Raw genomic sequence first — 16,511 nt, 5'->3', positions numbered from 1 at the left:
CCGAACTGGGATGATGTCGGATTTATGAAACGCATGCTGGGTCGGATTCCGGACCTGGAGGTAGGAAGCTTGATAATGGGGGGGGGGGGGGATTTCAACACGGTGCTGGACCCAGCACTGGACCGCTGCTTCGGGGGTTTATGGACCAGATGGGGGGAGTGAATCCATGGAGGTTTGTCAGGCCCCTGGCCAGGGAATTTGCATTCTTTTCCCACGTCCATAGAGCCTACTCCCGGATAGATTTCTTTATTTTGAGTAGGGCGCTAATCCTGAAAGTGGAGGGAACGGAGTATTCGGCCATAGCCATCTCAGACCACGCCCCGCACTGGGTGGAGCTGGAGTTAGGAGAGGAGAGGGACCAGCGCCCGCTGTGGTGTCTTTATGTGGGATTATTGGCGGATGAGGAGGTGTGCAGGCGGGTGCGGGGGTGCATTGAAAGATATTTGGAGGCCAACGACAATGGGGAGGTGCAGGTGGGGATAGTCTGGGAGGCGCTGAAGGCGGTGGTCAGGGGAGAGTTAATCTCCATCAGGGCCCACAGGGAGAAGAGAGAGGGCAGGGAGAGGTTGGTGGGGGAGATCTTAAGGGTGGACAGGAGATATGCAGAGGCCCCTGAGGAGGGACTACTCAGGGAGCGGCGGAACCTCCAGACGGAGTTAGACCTGTTGACCACAAGGTAAGCAGAGGCACAGTGGAGGAAAGCGCAGGGGGCGACGTATGAGTATGGGAAGAAGGCGAGTCAGATGCTGGCACACCAGCTTCGTAAGAGGGAGGCAGCGAGGGAGATAGGTGGAGTTAAGGATAGCGGGGGAGTGCGGTGAGAAGTGCGTTGAGAATAAACAAGGTATTTAGGGACTTCTATGGGGATCTGTACAGATCTGAGCCCCCAGCGGGGGAAGAGGGGATGCAACGATTTTCGGATCAGCTGAGGTTCCCAAGGGTGGATGAGGAGGAGGTGGCTGGTTTAGGGGCGCCAATTGGGCTGGAGGAGCTGGTTAAACGATTGGGGAGCATGCAGGCGGGGAAGGCCCCGGGGCCAGATGGGTTCCCGGTCGAGTTTTAGAGGAAATATGTGGACCTGCTAGGCCCGTTGCTAGTGAGGACTTTTAATAAGGCAAGGGAGGGGGAGACCTTGCCCCCAACAATGTCCGGGGCGCTGATCTCTCTGATCCTGAAGCGGGACAAGGACCCACTGCAATGTGGGTCGTATAGACCGATCTCGCTCCTCGATGTGGATGCTAAGTTGCTGGCAAAAGTGCTGGCTACGAGAATTGAGGACTGTGTCCCGGGGGTGATTCATGAGGACCAGACGGGAAAGGGCAGGCAGCTAAACACTAATGTGCGGAAGCTCCTCAATGTGATTATGATGCCCTAGGTGGAGGGAGAAGCGGAGGTAGTGGCAGCTATGGACGCGGAGAAGGCCTTCGACCGGGTGGAGTGGGAGTATCTTTGGGAAGTGCTGCGGAGGTTTGGGTTGGGGGAGGGGTTCATCAGCTGGGTCAGGTTGCTATATAGAGCCCCGGTGGCGATAGTGGCTACGAATCGGCGGAGGTCGGAGTACTTTCGGCTGTACCGAGGGACGAGGTTGCATCTAAACTGGAGAGGCATAAATATCCTGGCCGCGAGGTTTGCTAGTGCCACATGGGAGGGTTTAAACTAGTATGGCGGGGGGGGAATGGGAGCAATAGGTCAGAAGGTGAGAGCATTGAGGAAGAACTAGGGATAAGGGACAGTGTGGCTCTGAGGCAGAGCAGACAGGGCGAAGTTGCTGAACACAGCGGGTCTGGAGGCCTGAAGTGCATATGTTTTAATGCAAGAAGTATTACGGGTAAGGCAGATGAACTTAGAGCTTGGATTAGTACTTGGAACTATGATGTTGTTGCCATTACAGAGACCTGGTTGAGGGAAGGGCAGGATTGGCAGCTAAACGTTCCAGGATTTAGATGTTTCAGGCAGGATAGCGGGGGATGTAAAAGGGGTGGGGGTGTTGCGCTACTGGTTAGGGAGGATATCACAGCTGTACTACGGGAGGACACCTCAGAGGGCAGTGAGGCTATATGGGTAGAGATCAGGAATAAGAAGGGTGCAGTCACAATGTTGGAGGTTTACTACAGGCCTCCTAACAGCCAACGGGAGATAGAGGAACAGATAGGTAGACAGATTTTGGAAAAGAGTAAAAACAACAGGGTTGTGGTGATGGGAGACTTCAACTTCCTCAATATTGACTGGGACTCACTTAGTGCCAGGGGCTTAGACGGGGCAGAGTTTGTAAGGAGCATCCAGGAGGGATTCTTAAAACAATATGTAGACAGTCCAACTAGGGAAGGGGCGGTACTGGACCTGGTATTGGGGAATGAGCCCGGCCAGGTGGTAGAAGTTTCAGTAGGGGAGCATTTCGGGAACAGTGACCACAATTCAATTAAAGTGCTGGTGGACAAGGATAAGAGTGGTCCTAGGTGAATGTGCTAAATTGGGGGAAGGTTAATTATAACAATATTAGGCGGGAACCAAAGAACCAGATTGGGGGCAGATGTTTGAGGGCAAATCAACATCTGACATGTGGGAGGCTTTCAAGTGTCAGTTGAAAGGAATTCAGGACCGGCATGTTCCTGTGAGGAAGAAGGATAAATACGTCAATTTTCGGGAACCTTGGATAACGAGAGATATTGTAGGCCTCGTCAAAAGGAAAAAGGAGGTATTTGTCAGGGCTAAAAGGCTGGGAACAGATGAAGCCTGTGTGGAATACAAGGAAAGTAGGAAGGAACTTAAGCAAGGAGTCAGGAGGGCTAGAAGGGGTCACGAAAAGTCATTGGCAAATAGGGTTAAGGAAAATCCCAAGGCTTTTTACACGTACATAAAAAGCAAGAGGGTAGCCAGGGAAAGGGCTGGCCCACTGAAGGATAGGCAAGGGAATCTATGTGTGGAGCCAGAGGAAATGGGCGAGGTACTAAATGAATACTTTGCATCAGTATTCACCAAAGAGAAGGAATTGGTAGATGTTGAGTCTGGAGAAGGGTGTGTAGATAGCCTGGGTCATATTGAGATCCAAAAAGACGAGGTGTTGGGCATCTTAAAAAATATTAAGGTAGATAAGTCCCCAGGGCCTGATGGGATCTACTCCAGAATACTGAAGGAGGCTGGAGAGGAAATTGCTGAGGCCTTGACAGAAATCTTTGGATCCTCACTGTCTTCAGGTGATGTCCCGGAGGACTGGAGAATAGCCAATGTTGTTCCTCTGTTTAAGAAGGGTAGCAAGGATAATCCAGGGAACTACAGGCCAGTGAGCCTTACTTCAGTGGTAGGGAAATTACTGGAGAGAATTCTTTGAGACAGGATCTACTCCCATTTGGAAGCAAATGGACGTATTAGTGAGAGGCAGCATGGTTTTGTGAAGGGGAGGTCGTGTCTCACTAACTTCACTAACTTGATAGAGTTTTTCGAGGAGGTCACAAAGATGATTGATGCTGGTCGGGCAGTGGATGTTGTCTATATGGACTTCAGTAAGGCCTTTGACAAGGTACCTCATGGTAGACTAATACAAAAGGTGAAGTCACACGGGATCAGGGGTGAGCTGGCAAGGTGGATACAGAACTGGCTAGGTCATAAAAGGCAGAGAGTAGCAATGGAAGGATGCTCTTCTAATTGGTGGACTGTGACCAGTGGTGTTCCGCAGGGATCAGTGCTGGGACCTTTGCTGTTTGTAGTATATAAATGATTTGGAGGAAAATGTAACTGGTCTGATTAGTAAGTTTGCAGACGACACAAAGGTTGGTGGAATTGCGGATAGCGGTGAGGACTGTCAGAGGATACAGCAGGATTTAGATTGTTTGGAGTCTTGGGCAGAGAGATTGCAGATGGAGTTTAATCCGGACAAATGTGAGGTAATGCATTTTGGAAGGTCTAATGCAGGTAGGGAATATACAATGAATGGTAGAACCCTATTGAAAGTCAGAGAGATCTAGGTGTACAGGTCCACAGGTCACTGAAAGGGGCAACACAGGTGGAGAAGGTAGTCAAGAAGGCATAGGGCATGCTTGCCTTCATTGGCCGGGGCATTGAGTATAAGAATTGGCAAGTCATGTTGCAGCTGTATAGAACCTTAGTTAGGCCACACTTGGAGTATAGTGTTCAATTCTGGTCGCCACACTACCAGTAGGATGTAGAGGCTTTAGAGAGGGTGCAGAAGAGATTTACCAGAATGTTGCCTGGTATGAGGAGCGGTTGAATAAACTCGGTTTGTTCTCACTGGAACGACGGAGGTTGAGGGGTGACCTGATAGAGGTCTACAAAATTATGAGGGGCATAGACAGACTGGATAGTCAGAGGCTTTTCCCCGGGGTAGAGGGGTCAATTACTAGGGGGCATAGGTTTAAGGTGAGAGGGGCAAGGTTTAGAGTAGATGTACGAGGCAAGTTTTTTACACAGAGGGTAGTGGGTGCCTGGAACTCGCTACCGGAGGAGGTGGTGGAAGCAGGGACGATAGTGACATTTAAGGGCCATCTTGACAAATACATGAATAGGATGGGAATAGAGGGATACGGACCCAGGAAGTGTAGAAGATTGTAGTTTAGTCGGGCAACATGGTCGGCATGGGCTTGGAGAGCCGAAGGGCCTGTTCCTGTGCTGTACATTTCTTTGTTCTTTGAGGCCGGGGTGCCCCCTGTCCCCCTTGTTTGCATTGGCAATTGAGCCTCTGGCCATGGCACTAAGGGAGTCCAGGAAATGGAGGGGACTGGTCCGAGGGGGGCGAGGCACATCGGGTGTCGCTGTATGCGGACGACCTGTTGCTGTATGTGGCAGATCCAGTGGAGGGGATGGCGGAGGTCATAAAGATCCTAAGGGAGTTTGGGGACTTGTCGAGGTATAAGCTCAATGTAGGGAAAAGTGAGCTCTTTGTGGTGCATCCAGGGAAAGGGGATAGACGACCTACCGTTGAAGAGGGCGGAAAGAAGCTTTCGGTACTTAGGGATTCAAGTGGCTGGGAGTTGTGGGGCCCTGCATAGGCTCAATTTAACGCGGTTGGTGGAACCAATGAGGGAGGATTTCAAAAGATGGGATGTGCTGCCACTCTCGCTAGCGGGCAGGGTGTAGTCGGTTAAAATGATGGTCCTCCCGAGGTTTCTCTTTGTGTTCCAGTGCCTTCCCATTATGATTCCCAAGGCCTTTTTCAAACGGGTAGGTAGGAGCATCATGGGTTTTGTGTGGGCAAATAAGACCCCGAGGGTAAAGAGGGTGTTTCTGGAGCGTAGTAGGGACAGGGAGGGCTGGCGCTGCCGAATTTGTGCGGCTATTATTGGGCTGCCAATGTGGCGATGATCCGTAAGTGGGTAATGGAGGGAGAGGGGGTGGCGTGGAAGAGGTTGGAGATGGCGTCTTGTGTGGGCATGAGCCTGAGCGCTGGTGATGGCACCGCTGCCGCTCTCGCCAACAAGGTACACCACGAGCCCGGTGGTGGCGGCGACGTTGAATATCTGGGGGCAGTGAAGACGACACTGGGGCGAGGTGGGAGCCTCGGTTTAGTTCCCAATTCGGGAGAACCATCGGTTCGTCCCGGGAAGGATGGATGGGGGGTTTCGGAGCTGGCATCGGGCAGGGATTAGAAGAATGGGGGACCTGTTTATAGATGGGACGTTTGCGAGCCTAGGGGCGCTGGACGAGAGGTTTGGGTTACCCCCGGGAAATGCTTTCAGGTATATGCAAGTGAGGGCATTTGTGAGGCGGCAGGTATGGGGTTCCCGCTGCTCCCGGCACAGGGGATTCAGGACAGGGTGATTTTGTGTGTTTGGGTTGGGAAAGGCAAGGTTTCGGCGATCTACCAGGAGCTGAAAGAAGAGGAGGAGGCCTCGGTAGAGGAGTTAAAGGGCAAGTGGGAGGAGGAGCTTGGAGAGGAGATAGATGAGGGTCTGTGGGCTGATGCCCTGAGTAGGGTTAATTCTTCCTCTTCTTGCGCCAGGCTCAGCCTAATACAATTCAAGGTTACTCACAGAGCGCATATGACAGGGGTGTGAGGTTGAGTAGGTTCTTTGGGATGGAGGACAGATGTGGGAGGTGCTCGGGAAGCCCGGCGAATCACGTCCACATGTTCTGGTCGTGCCCGACACTGGATGGGTTTTGGAGGGGTTTCGCGAGGAGTATGTCCAAGGTGGTGAAAGTCCAGGTCAAGCCGAGTTGGGGGTTGGCACTATTTGGGGTAACGGACGAGCTTGGAGTGCAGGAGGCGAAAGAGGCCGGTATCCTGGCCTTTGCGTCCCTGGTAGCCCGGCGGAGGATCTTGCTGTTATGGAAGGATGCGAAGCCCCCCAGTGTGGAAGCCTGGATAAATGATATGGCTGGGTTCATTAAGCCTGGAGAGGATAAAGTTTGCCTTTTGAGGGTCTGTGCAGGGGTTCTTCAGGCGGTGGCAACCGTTCCTAGACTATCTCGTGGAGCGTTAGGAGGAGGTCAGCGGCAGCGCAAGGGTGGGGGGGGGGTCTCTTTCGGGGGGGATTTCGGGTGGGTAGGGGGGGGGGCTTCCCTATGGGTACCTTTGAATGTCATATGGGGGGGTTACTGTATATAGAGGAAACCCAATGTATAAGTTTTGTATAATTTTTGACAGTTGTGTTTGTGTTTCTTTTTGTTATTGGGGGGGGGGGGTTGTTAAAAATTCTGTTGGAAAATTTGAATAAACATTTTTTTTTAAAAAGAAAGCTATCCCCATTATTGATGTATTTCTTGCTTTGTGAGGTTAAAACAAATATAGTTGTAAAAATATAAACTACTGCTTTTTTAAACAGGAAGAGGAACTAAAGGCAGCTGAAATCTATGAAGAATTTCTAGCATCCTTTGACTCGGGTGGTCAAGGCAATGTAAAGACTTTTGTAAGAGGTGGCATTGTAAATGCAGCTAAAGGTAACTTTTTCAATTGTACTTCACGTTGGTTGTGCCAAAGTGTAATTACAGTTCTTTTGTTTAAAAGTGTAACTACATATATGAATATTTAAATAATGAGTTAGAGAGTCAAGACTTTGAAGATGCTAAAGAGTGTGTTCTATTGACCTTTTTCATATTAATGTTAATAATTCATTAGTTTTATCTGTAATTCGAATGATAACTGAGTTTTGTGTCTGGTTACAAGCAGTTCAGCAACATTAAAGAAACATGTACCGATTTGCCAGTGACTGAAGTAATGTATTATGCTTATAACAATTTTATTTATTGCCATTGGAACAATGCATTTTGACAGTCTTTGCAAGTCTCCATCTGATATCACAGTAAATAGCCGAGTTTTGAATGCTGACTTCAGTAATAATTCATCTAGAAATTGATTCATGTCAGAAATTGACCATCTGTACATTTCTTAAAATATTGAATAACCTAATGCCTTTGGCTGTCTTCCAGCAAAATGTTCTTCTGGAAGTTGCCAGTTAGTTTAACAAGACTCTTAAGTATGCATGTTCCAAGCTGTTTTCACAATATTAGGGAGTCATGTGCCAAAGTTTTGTACAACTTGTTGCAGTCCAGGTGCTGCAGTCTAAGGGCGGTACGGTGGCACAGTGGTTAACACTGTTGCCTCACAGCTCCAGGGTCGGGAGTTCAATTCCGACCTTAGGTAACTGTGTGGAGTTTGCACTTTTTCCCTGTGTCTGCGTGGGTTTCCTCTGGGTGCTCCGGTTTCCTCCCACAGTCCAAAGATATGCAGGTTAGGTGGACTGGCCATACTAAATTTCCCCTTAGTATCCAAAAAGGTTAGGTGTGATTACTGGTTACGGGGATAGGGTGGAGGTGTAGGCCTATTAGGGTGCTCTTTCCAAAGGCAGATTCAGACTCAATGGACCAAATGGCCTCTTGCACTGTAGGGATTCTATGAACTTAGTGAGTAAAGGCACATCCAAATCTTAATGTTATCTTCAGTATAACTGCAGAATTAGAACCGAACATCGCTTTAGGAATTTGGTTATAAACCTAAAGTCAGGATGCATCTCTGGAGAGAGAAAGAGTTGATGTTTCAGATCAGTGACCTTTCATTAGATCTTAACTCTTGTTTCTCCACAGATGCAGCCTGATCTGTAGAGCATTTTCTGTTTTCATGTCAGATTTCCAGTATCAGCAGTATTTTGCTTTTGGATATTGCATTTCTTTGGTGATTGGTGTTTTTTGGGTTCATTTTTCAGATGAGAAGGAAAGAGATGAAAGGAAGGCTAAACTGTATAAGCCTAAAGCTAGGTTTGGTGAAATGAAAACATCACGGCAAGAAGTACCTTCTACACCAACTGCACCTTCTGACGTGAAGAAATCTGTACGTAAGGATATATAATAATTTATGCTTACCAACTGAAGTGAGCTAATGTCACTTATGTGGTTGTCCCTGTAAGAATTGTAATCAGTCAAAGATCGACACATTAGGGCGGCACGGTGACGCGGTGGCTAGCACTGCTGCCTATGACGCTGAGGACCCGGGTTCGATCCTGGCCCCGGGTCACTGTCTGTGTGACGTTTGCACATTCACCCCCAAAACCCAAAGATGCAGGTTAGGTGGATTGGCCATGCTAATTTGCTCCCTAATTGGAAAAAATAATTGGGTACTCCAAATTTATTTTTTTAATAAAGATCGACACACTGGACAGAAGGAGAATACGTTTGAAGGAGTGACTAAAAGCTTGGTCAATTGGTGACTTGGAAGAAGGACGCAGAGGACCATGGGAGGAAATTTCAGAGATTGGAGATTATTTGGATGAAGGCACTAGTGGGATGAAGGGAGCGGTGGATACATAGTATGCCAGTGTAGGAGAGGCACATTCTTCTCTGAGGATTGTCAGGCTGTAAAAGGTTGCAAATATAGGGTGCAGTGAGTCTATGAAGAGTTTTGAACATATTTTACATTTGAGGCTTTTTGAAATGTGAGCCAATGTAGGCTAGTGATCACAGGGTTGTGGGTGATGAAACGTTGTACACAGTAGGATACAGTAGGATTCATGTCACATTACATTCATCCCCCACCATCTGGCCTGCGAAATCCTACCAACTGTCCTGGCTTGATGTAATTCACACCTCTTTACCCTGGGATTGCCCCATCTCTGGATCTGTAAAGATTTAATCACCTGCTAATGGTCGCATTCCAAGCATTGTTTGGCATCTTTGAATTTGTCTATATATGTGCTTCTGGAACATACCTCTTCATTCACCTGAGGAAGGAGCAGCGCTCCGAAAGCTAGTGACATCGAAACAAACCTGTTGGACTTTAACCTGGTGTTGTAAGACTTCGTACTGTACTCACCCCAGTCCAACGCCGGCATCTCCACATCACAGTAGGATACAGGCAAGACCGTTTTGGATGGGCCCAAGCTTATGGAAGAATAGTCAGGCCTGAAGGTAGCAAAAGTACAGATGAATGTTTCAATAGGATACATCGAACATACAGTGCAGCAGGAGGCCATTCAGCCCATCGAGTCTGCACCGACCCACTTAAGCCCTCACTTCCACCCTATCACTGTAACCCAATAACCCCATCTAACCTTTTTGGTCACTAAGGGCAATTTATCATGGCCAATCCACCTAACCTGCACATCTTTGTGGGAGGAAACCGGAGGAAACCCACGCAGACACGGGGAGAACGTGCAGACTCCGCACGGACAGTGACCCAGCGGGGAATCAAACCTGGGACCTTGGCGCTGTGAAATCACAGTGCTAACCACTTGTGCTCCCTGTTACCCAAACAGTGAGGTAGAGCCTGAGATGAGCCATGTTATGGAGGTAGAATAGTCTTTATGATGCAGAGGATATATTAAAAGCTTTGCATACATCAAAATGGGTAACCAGGTTGTGGAGCCTGGTTCATCCTGAGACATTGATCAGGAAAGCAGATGGTATTGAGGGCAAGGAAATTAACTTTTCTTTGTGGGGGAAGGGAGGAGGGTGGCTGGGATGATTGAAAATGATGACCTCAGTTTTTCCAGTATTTAAACAGAAGGATCAGAGGAAATGACCAAATAAGTGGCCACCCCGGGAGCCTCATTCAGTTAAGGTTGGAGGGTAGGTACTCCTTGATGAGCAATGGGAAGTCCTCCAGCACTCTCAAATTGGCAACCCCACTTTCAAGAGCTGGCAGCTGCTGATGCAGGTAGGAGACAGAGAGACGGAGGCAGCCTCTGAAGGGATTTTAATTATTAACAGTAAAAAAAGGCCAAATCTACCATGGTCATCATGGATAGATAACACCTCTACTGGACGGCAAGCAGCCGCAGCTGCAAATCATTTTTTAAAATATTTTTTTTCCAATTAAGGGGCAATTTAGCATGGCCAATCCATGTACCCTGCTCATCTTTTGGGTTGGGGTGAGACCCATGCAGACGTGGGGAGAATGTGCAAACTCCACATGGACAGGGACCCGGGATCGAACCTGGGACCTCGGCGCCGTGAGGCAGCAGTGCTAACCACTGTGCCACCATGCTGTCCATTGCAGCTGCAAATCACGTTTGACAAGCCTACTGGAATTTTGTGAGGGTGTAACCAACAGTATGTGTGTGGGTGAACAGTGGATGTGGTGTATTTGAACTTTCAGAAATCTTTTGATGAAGTCCCACATAAGAGATTAGACTGCAAAAGAAAGTGTGTGCCATTGGGGATAATATATTGGCATAGATTGAGAATATGTTAGCAAACAAGAACAGAATAGGAATAAATGGATCTTTTTCAAAATGACAGGCGGTGGGTGACTAGTGGGGCTCCACGAGGATTGGTACTTGGGCCCCAGCTCGTCACAATATACATCAATGATTTGGATGAGGGAACCAAAAATAATATTTCTAAGTTTGCTGACGACACAATGGGGATGTGAGTGGTGAGATGTTGAGGGACTTCAAGATGATTTGTTCAAGTTGAACAAGTGGACAAATACATGGCAGATGCAGTATAACATGGATAAATATGAAGTTATCCACTTTGGTAAGAGAAACAGAGTGGCAGAGTTTTATTTAATTGGTGAGAGATTGGAAAATGTTGACTTGAAAAGGGACCTGCGTGTCCTTGTACACCAGTCACTGAAAGCAAGCATGCAGGTGCAGCAAGCAGTTAGGAAGGCAGATGGTATGTGTTCCTTCATTGCAAGTAAGGATGTGTTACAGCAGCTGTACAGTGCCTTGCTGAGACCACACGTGAAATATTGTGGGCGGTTTTGGTCAGTTCTTAGAAAGGATATAGTTGCCTTAGAGGTAGTGCAACAAAGGTTGACCTGACTGATTCCTGGGATGGCAGGATTTTCGTACACTGAGAGATTGGGTTGACTGGGTTAGTTTTTGCTCAAATTTAGAAGAATGAGGGGATCTCATTGAAGCTTCTAACATTCTGACAAACGATCAAGAGGTCACCATCTCAGGATACGGAGTTGGCCATTCAGGGCTGAGATGAGAAACTTCTTCACTGTGAACCTGTGGAATTCTCTACTGAAGGCTGTGGAGGCCAAGTCGCTAAATATATTTAAGGAAGGAAATCGTTAGATTTCTAGACTCTAAAGGAGAATGGGGAGGGAGCAGAAGTATGGTGTTGAGATAGAAGATCAACCATGATCATATTAAATGGCGCAGCAGGTTAGAAGGGCCCAGTGGCCTACTGCTATTTCCTATGTTTCTAAACTGTGTCCCTGTGTAAGAAATCAATACTTGTCATACTCTGTTAAACTTTTTTTTGTTTGATGCCTTTGTTTTGGTGTGTTTGTTGTATTTATCTTATTTTGAGGTTTTTGAACACTGATGTTTCTCAGTCAGCATTCAAAACCAAACATGGGTTCCATACTCATTGTTTGAGTTGATTTGGTGAGAGATTCATTATTGCTCAGCATACAGTTTTATGGGAAGACTGGGAGCTCGAATTGAGGAGTACTATTAAGGTGGGAAGTTGCATGAAGCTTTAACCATTTTCTATAAGGTGATTGAAAAAATTCTGCACTTTTTTTACACAGTTGATGGGAAAATATGTTGAAGTGTTTTCTTCTCATCAAGGCTATTAATCAACTTTTTTCAGGATAGTGAATGACCAAAATAGTGTGGAGAAAACTGCATATTTTTCAGAAGGAGATTAAGTTTCCACCGACGCTTAATTGTCTAGTTGCTTAAACCTAAGGAAATTATGCATTTCAAGGTTAGAATTAAGGAAATGTGTCAGAATTTTTGAAAGCTTGTTTCTAATTGGGAAAGCCAGTTAATTAATGGTTTAAGTTCTTCTGGCAAAGGATCTTTGCAGTGAGATTTTGAGTGTTCTCGCCTAGTTATTCGCTATACAGTAAGTAACCTTTTTCCCTCCTTTCACCAAAAATAGGCTGTCAAAAAAGTAAAAGATGAAAAAAAGAAGAGTAATCTGGAAATATTCAAAGAGGAGCTCAAACAGTAAGTGTTCTATGAATTGCACACTATGGCTCACAGTTTCTTCAATGGATATAGAAATTGTTTCTTATGGAAATAGAATTGAGTACTTATTACACATTTTATGATGGTCTTTTTAATGTTCCTTTAGGATCCAGGAAGAACGTGAAGAGAGGCATAAAAATAAAAAGAAAACTAAGGAAGGAAATTTAAGACCAAGTAGATTTGAACCCATGCCTGCCGAACTGGAACAGCAGATAAACAGACGTGTCTGTGAGCATTCATATCACCCTTTTGATTAACAGTAAACTTCTTTAAGTGCACATTGAACAATTAATTGGAAGGCAAAGTTATTTTAGTGATCTCTTGCTGTTTTGTGCAGGTTTGAACTTCAGACATCAAAAGCTTTTGCTCTCCTTTACTTTTTTTAACTTGTGCCATATATCTGAAGCAATGCCTAGTTAACATGAAGGACATTAGAAGTGAGATATTTTAGAAGTTCAGAGAGCAGTTATGTACTGCAAAATATTCAAATTTCTGATGAGAAAATTATTTTTGCATTGTATCTAGTGCTTGATGATACTCCAGGATCATATGATTCAGGGGATCCTCATACTACAAACTTGTATGTCGGAAACATAAACCCACAGGTATTTTCAAGTTTTTATTGTAACTTGTCACATTTTAGTATTCTTGATACTTGGGAGTGTCTTACATATTTAATGACAGTTTATCAATAACAGGTTTTTCTGTACTTTTAGATGGACGAAGAGATGCTTTGCAAGGAATTTGGTAAATATGGCCCTTTAGCAAGTGTAAAAATCATGTGGCCTAGAACAGAGGAAGAGCGAGCTCGACTCCGAAACTGTGGTTTTGTTGCTTACATGAATAGAAAACATGCAGATAAGGCCCTTAAGTCTCTCAATGGTAAGTAAAGCAAGATGAAGGTGCCTTTATACTGAGTTAGATTGCAGGATATTTAAGGCTGTTATTTAAGGATGGCATCCGTGCAATAGTGAGGGTTGACATCGGTGCTATGGAGGATAAGGTTGAATCGATTTGGGTGGAAATCAGGAATAGTAAGGTGAAAAAGTCACTGATAGGAGTAATCTATAGGCCACCAAATAGTAACATTATGGTGGGGCAGACAATAAACAAAGAAATAACGGATGCATGTAGAAATGGTACAGCAGTTATGGGGGATTTTAATCTACATGTCGATTCGTTTAACCAGGTCGGTCAATGCAGCCTTGAGGAGGAGTTTATAGAATGTGTCCGCGACAATTTCCTAGAACAGTATGTAATGGAACCTACGAGGGAACAAGCGGTCCTAGATCTGGTCCTGTGTAATGAGACCGGATTGATTAATGATCTCATAGTTAGGGATCCTCCCGGAAGGAGCGATCACAATATGGTGGAATTTAAAATACAGATGGAGGGTGAGGAGGTAAAATCAAATACTAGTGTTTTGTGCTTAAACAAAGGAAATTGCAATGGGATGAGAGAAGAGCTAGCTACGGTAGACTGGGAGCAAAGACTTTATGGTGAAACAGGTGAGGAACAGTGGAGAACCTTCCAAGCGATTTTTCACTGTGCTCAGCAAAGGTTTATACCAACAAAAAGGAAGGACGGTAGAAAGAGGGGAAATCGACCGTGGATATCTAAGGAAATAAGGGAGAGTATCAAATTGAAGGAAAAAGCATACAAAGTGGCAAAGATTAGTGGGAGACTAGAGGACTGGAAAATCTTTAGGGCGCAACAGAAAGCTACTTTAAAAGCTATAAAGAAGAGTAAGATAGATTATGAGAGTAAACTTGCTCAGAATATAAAAATATAATAAAAGTTTCTACAAATATATAAAGCAGAAAAGAGTGGCTAAGGTAAATATTGGTCCTTTAGAGGATGAGAAGGGAAATTTAATGGAGATGAGGAAATGGCTGAGGAACTCAAGAGGTTTTTTGGGTCGGTCTTCACAGTGGAAGACACAAATAACATGCCAGTGACTGATGGAAATGAGGCTATGACAGGTGAGGACCTTGAGATGATTGTTATCACTAAGGTTGTGATGGGCAAGCTAATGGGGCTAAAGGTAGACAAGTCTCCTGGCCCTGATGGAATGTATCCCAGAGTGCTAAAAGAGATGGCTAGGGAAATTGCAAATGCACTAGTGATAATTTACCAAAATTCACTAGACTCTGGGGTCGTCCCGGCGGATTGGAAATTACCAAACGTGACACCACTGTTTAAAAAAGGAGGTAGGCAGAAAGCAAGTAATTATAGGCAGTTAGCTTAACTTCGGTAGTAGGGAAGATGCTGGAATCTATCATCAAGGAAGAAATAGCGAGGCATCTGGATGGAAATTGTCCCATTGGGCAGACGCAGCATAGGTTCATAAAGGGCAGGTCGTGCCTAACTAATTTCGTGGAATTTTTTGAGGACATTACCATTGCGGTAGATAACGGGGAGCCAATGGATGTGGTATATCTGGATTTCCAGAAAGCTTTTGACAAGGTGCCACACAAAAGTTTGCTGCATAAGATAAAGATGCATGGCATTAAGGGTAAAGTAGCATGGATAGAGGCTTGGTTAATTAATAGAAAGCAAAGAGTGGGGATTAATGGGTGTTTCTCTGGTTGGCAATCAGGAGCTAGTGGTGTCCCTCAGGGATCAGTGTTGGGCCCACAATTGTTCACAATTTACATAGATGATTTGCAGTTGGGGCCAAGTGCAATATGTCCCAAGTTTGCAGACAACACTAAGATGGGTGGTAAAGCAAAAAGTGCAGAGGATACCGGAAGTCTGCAGAGGGATTTGGATAGGTTAAGTGAATGGGCTAGGGTCTGGCAGATGGAATACAATGTTGACAAATGTGAGGTTATCCATTTTGGTAGGAATAACAGCAAAAGGGATTATTATTTAAATGATAAAATATTAAAACACGCTGCTATTCAGAGAGACCTGGGTGTGCTAGTGCATGAGTCGTAAAAAGTTGGTTTATAGGTGCAACAGGTGATTAAGAAGGCAAATGGAGTTTTGTCCTTCATTGCCAGAAGGATGGAGTTTAAGACTAGGGCGATTATGCTGCAATTGTATAAGGTGGTAGTGAGGCCACACCTGGAGTATTGTGTTCAGTTTTGGTCTCCTTACCTGAGAAAGGACGTACTGGCGCTGGAGAGTGTGCAGAGGAGATTCACTAGGTTAATCCCAGAATTGAGGAGGTTGGATTACGAGGAGAGGTTGAGTAGACTGGGACTGCACTTGTTGGAATTTAGAAGGATGCCGGGGGGGACCTTATAGAAACATATAAAATTATGAAGGGAATAGATAGGATAGATGCGGGGAGGTTGTTTCCACTGGCAGGTGAAAGCAGAACTAGGGGGCATAGCTTCAAAATAAGGGGAAGTACATTTAGGACTGAGCTTAGGAGGAACTTCTTCACCCAAAGGGTTGTGAATCTGGAATTCCCTGCCCAGTGAAGCAGTTGAGGCTCCTTCATTAAATGTGTTTGAGATAAAGATAGATCGTTTTCTGAAGAATAAAGGAATTAAGGGTTATGGTGTTCGGGAGGGAAAGTGGAGCTGAGTCCATTAAAGATCAGCCGTGATCTCATTGAATGGCAGCAGGCTTGAGGGGCCAGATGTCCTACTCCTGCTCCTAGTTCTTATGTTCTTATATGATATTCAGGCATATTATCTGACCCTGAGAAATTCTGGTCATGTCTTGCAAGCCTGCCATTAACTTCAAGGCTGTATCATGATGTGCAGCATGTGGGCGAAAACCCAGTTTAATTTAAATGTAAACAAAGATTTATCTGTCTAGCTGGTATTAGTTTAGCTTCAAGCTTTAAGAAAATATTTTTTAATTTGATGAGTTACATTGGATAACTTATGCCCCAGAAATTGCTGCAACAGGGTATCTTATGGTGAGTGTTGTGGATTGTATTTTTCCTTCACATTTCTGGTCTTATCTTTGCAAGTGGGAGTTGATGGCACTGGCAAGTCACTGGGCCTCATGGTCTATTTCCTTTTTTTAATATTTAGAGTACCCAATTCATTTTTTTCCAATTAAGGGGCAATTTAGCGTGGCCAATCCACCTACCCTGTACATTTTTGGGTTGTGGGGGCGAAAGTCACTAAACACGAGGAGAATGTGCAAACTCCACATGGACAGTGACCC

At 45.6% G+C, this 16,511-nt stretch overlaps 1 protein-coding gene across 2 annotated transcripts in view; it reads left to right on the top strand.

The window, feature by feature from the left end:
* LOC140420933 (U2 snRNP-associated SURP motif-containing protein-like) overlaps window positions 1-16,511 on the top strand; it is a 113,800-nt gene that overhangs the window by 54,515 nt on the left and 42,774 nt on the right. For both annotated transcript variants that reach the window (XM_072505096.1, XM_072505095.1), the window contains exons 4-9: window positions 6,777-6,891; window positions 8,154-8,278; window positions 12,292-12,359; window positions 12,487-12,608; window positions 12,906-12,985; window positions 13,097-13,262. In XM_072505096.1, coding sequence (XP_072361197.1) covers window positions 6,777-6,891; window positions 8,154-8,278; window positions 12,292-12,359; window positions 12,487-12,608; window positions 12,906-12,985; window positions 13,097-13,262 — 676 coding nt within the window. The remainder of the gene's footprint in view (window positions 1-6,776; window positions 6,892-8,153; window positions 8,279-12,291; window positions 12,360-12,486; window positions 12,609-12,905; window positions 12,986-13,096; window positions 13,263-16,511) is intronic.

This window comes from Scyliorhinus torazame, chromosome 5 (genome assembly GCF_047496885.1).
Source record: "Scyliorhinus torazame isolate Kashiwa2021f chromosome 5, sScyTor2.1, whole genome shotgun sequence".
NCBI classification, from domain to species: Eukaryota; Metazoa; Chordata; class Chondrichthyes; order Carcharhiniformes; family Scyliorhinidae; genus Scyliorhinus; species Scyliorhinus torazame.
This window is presented reverse-complemented; position numbering and strand designations above follow the sequence as displayed.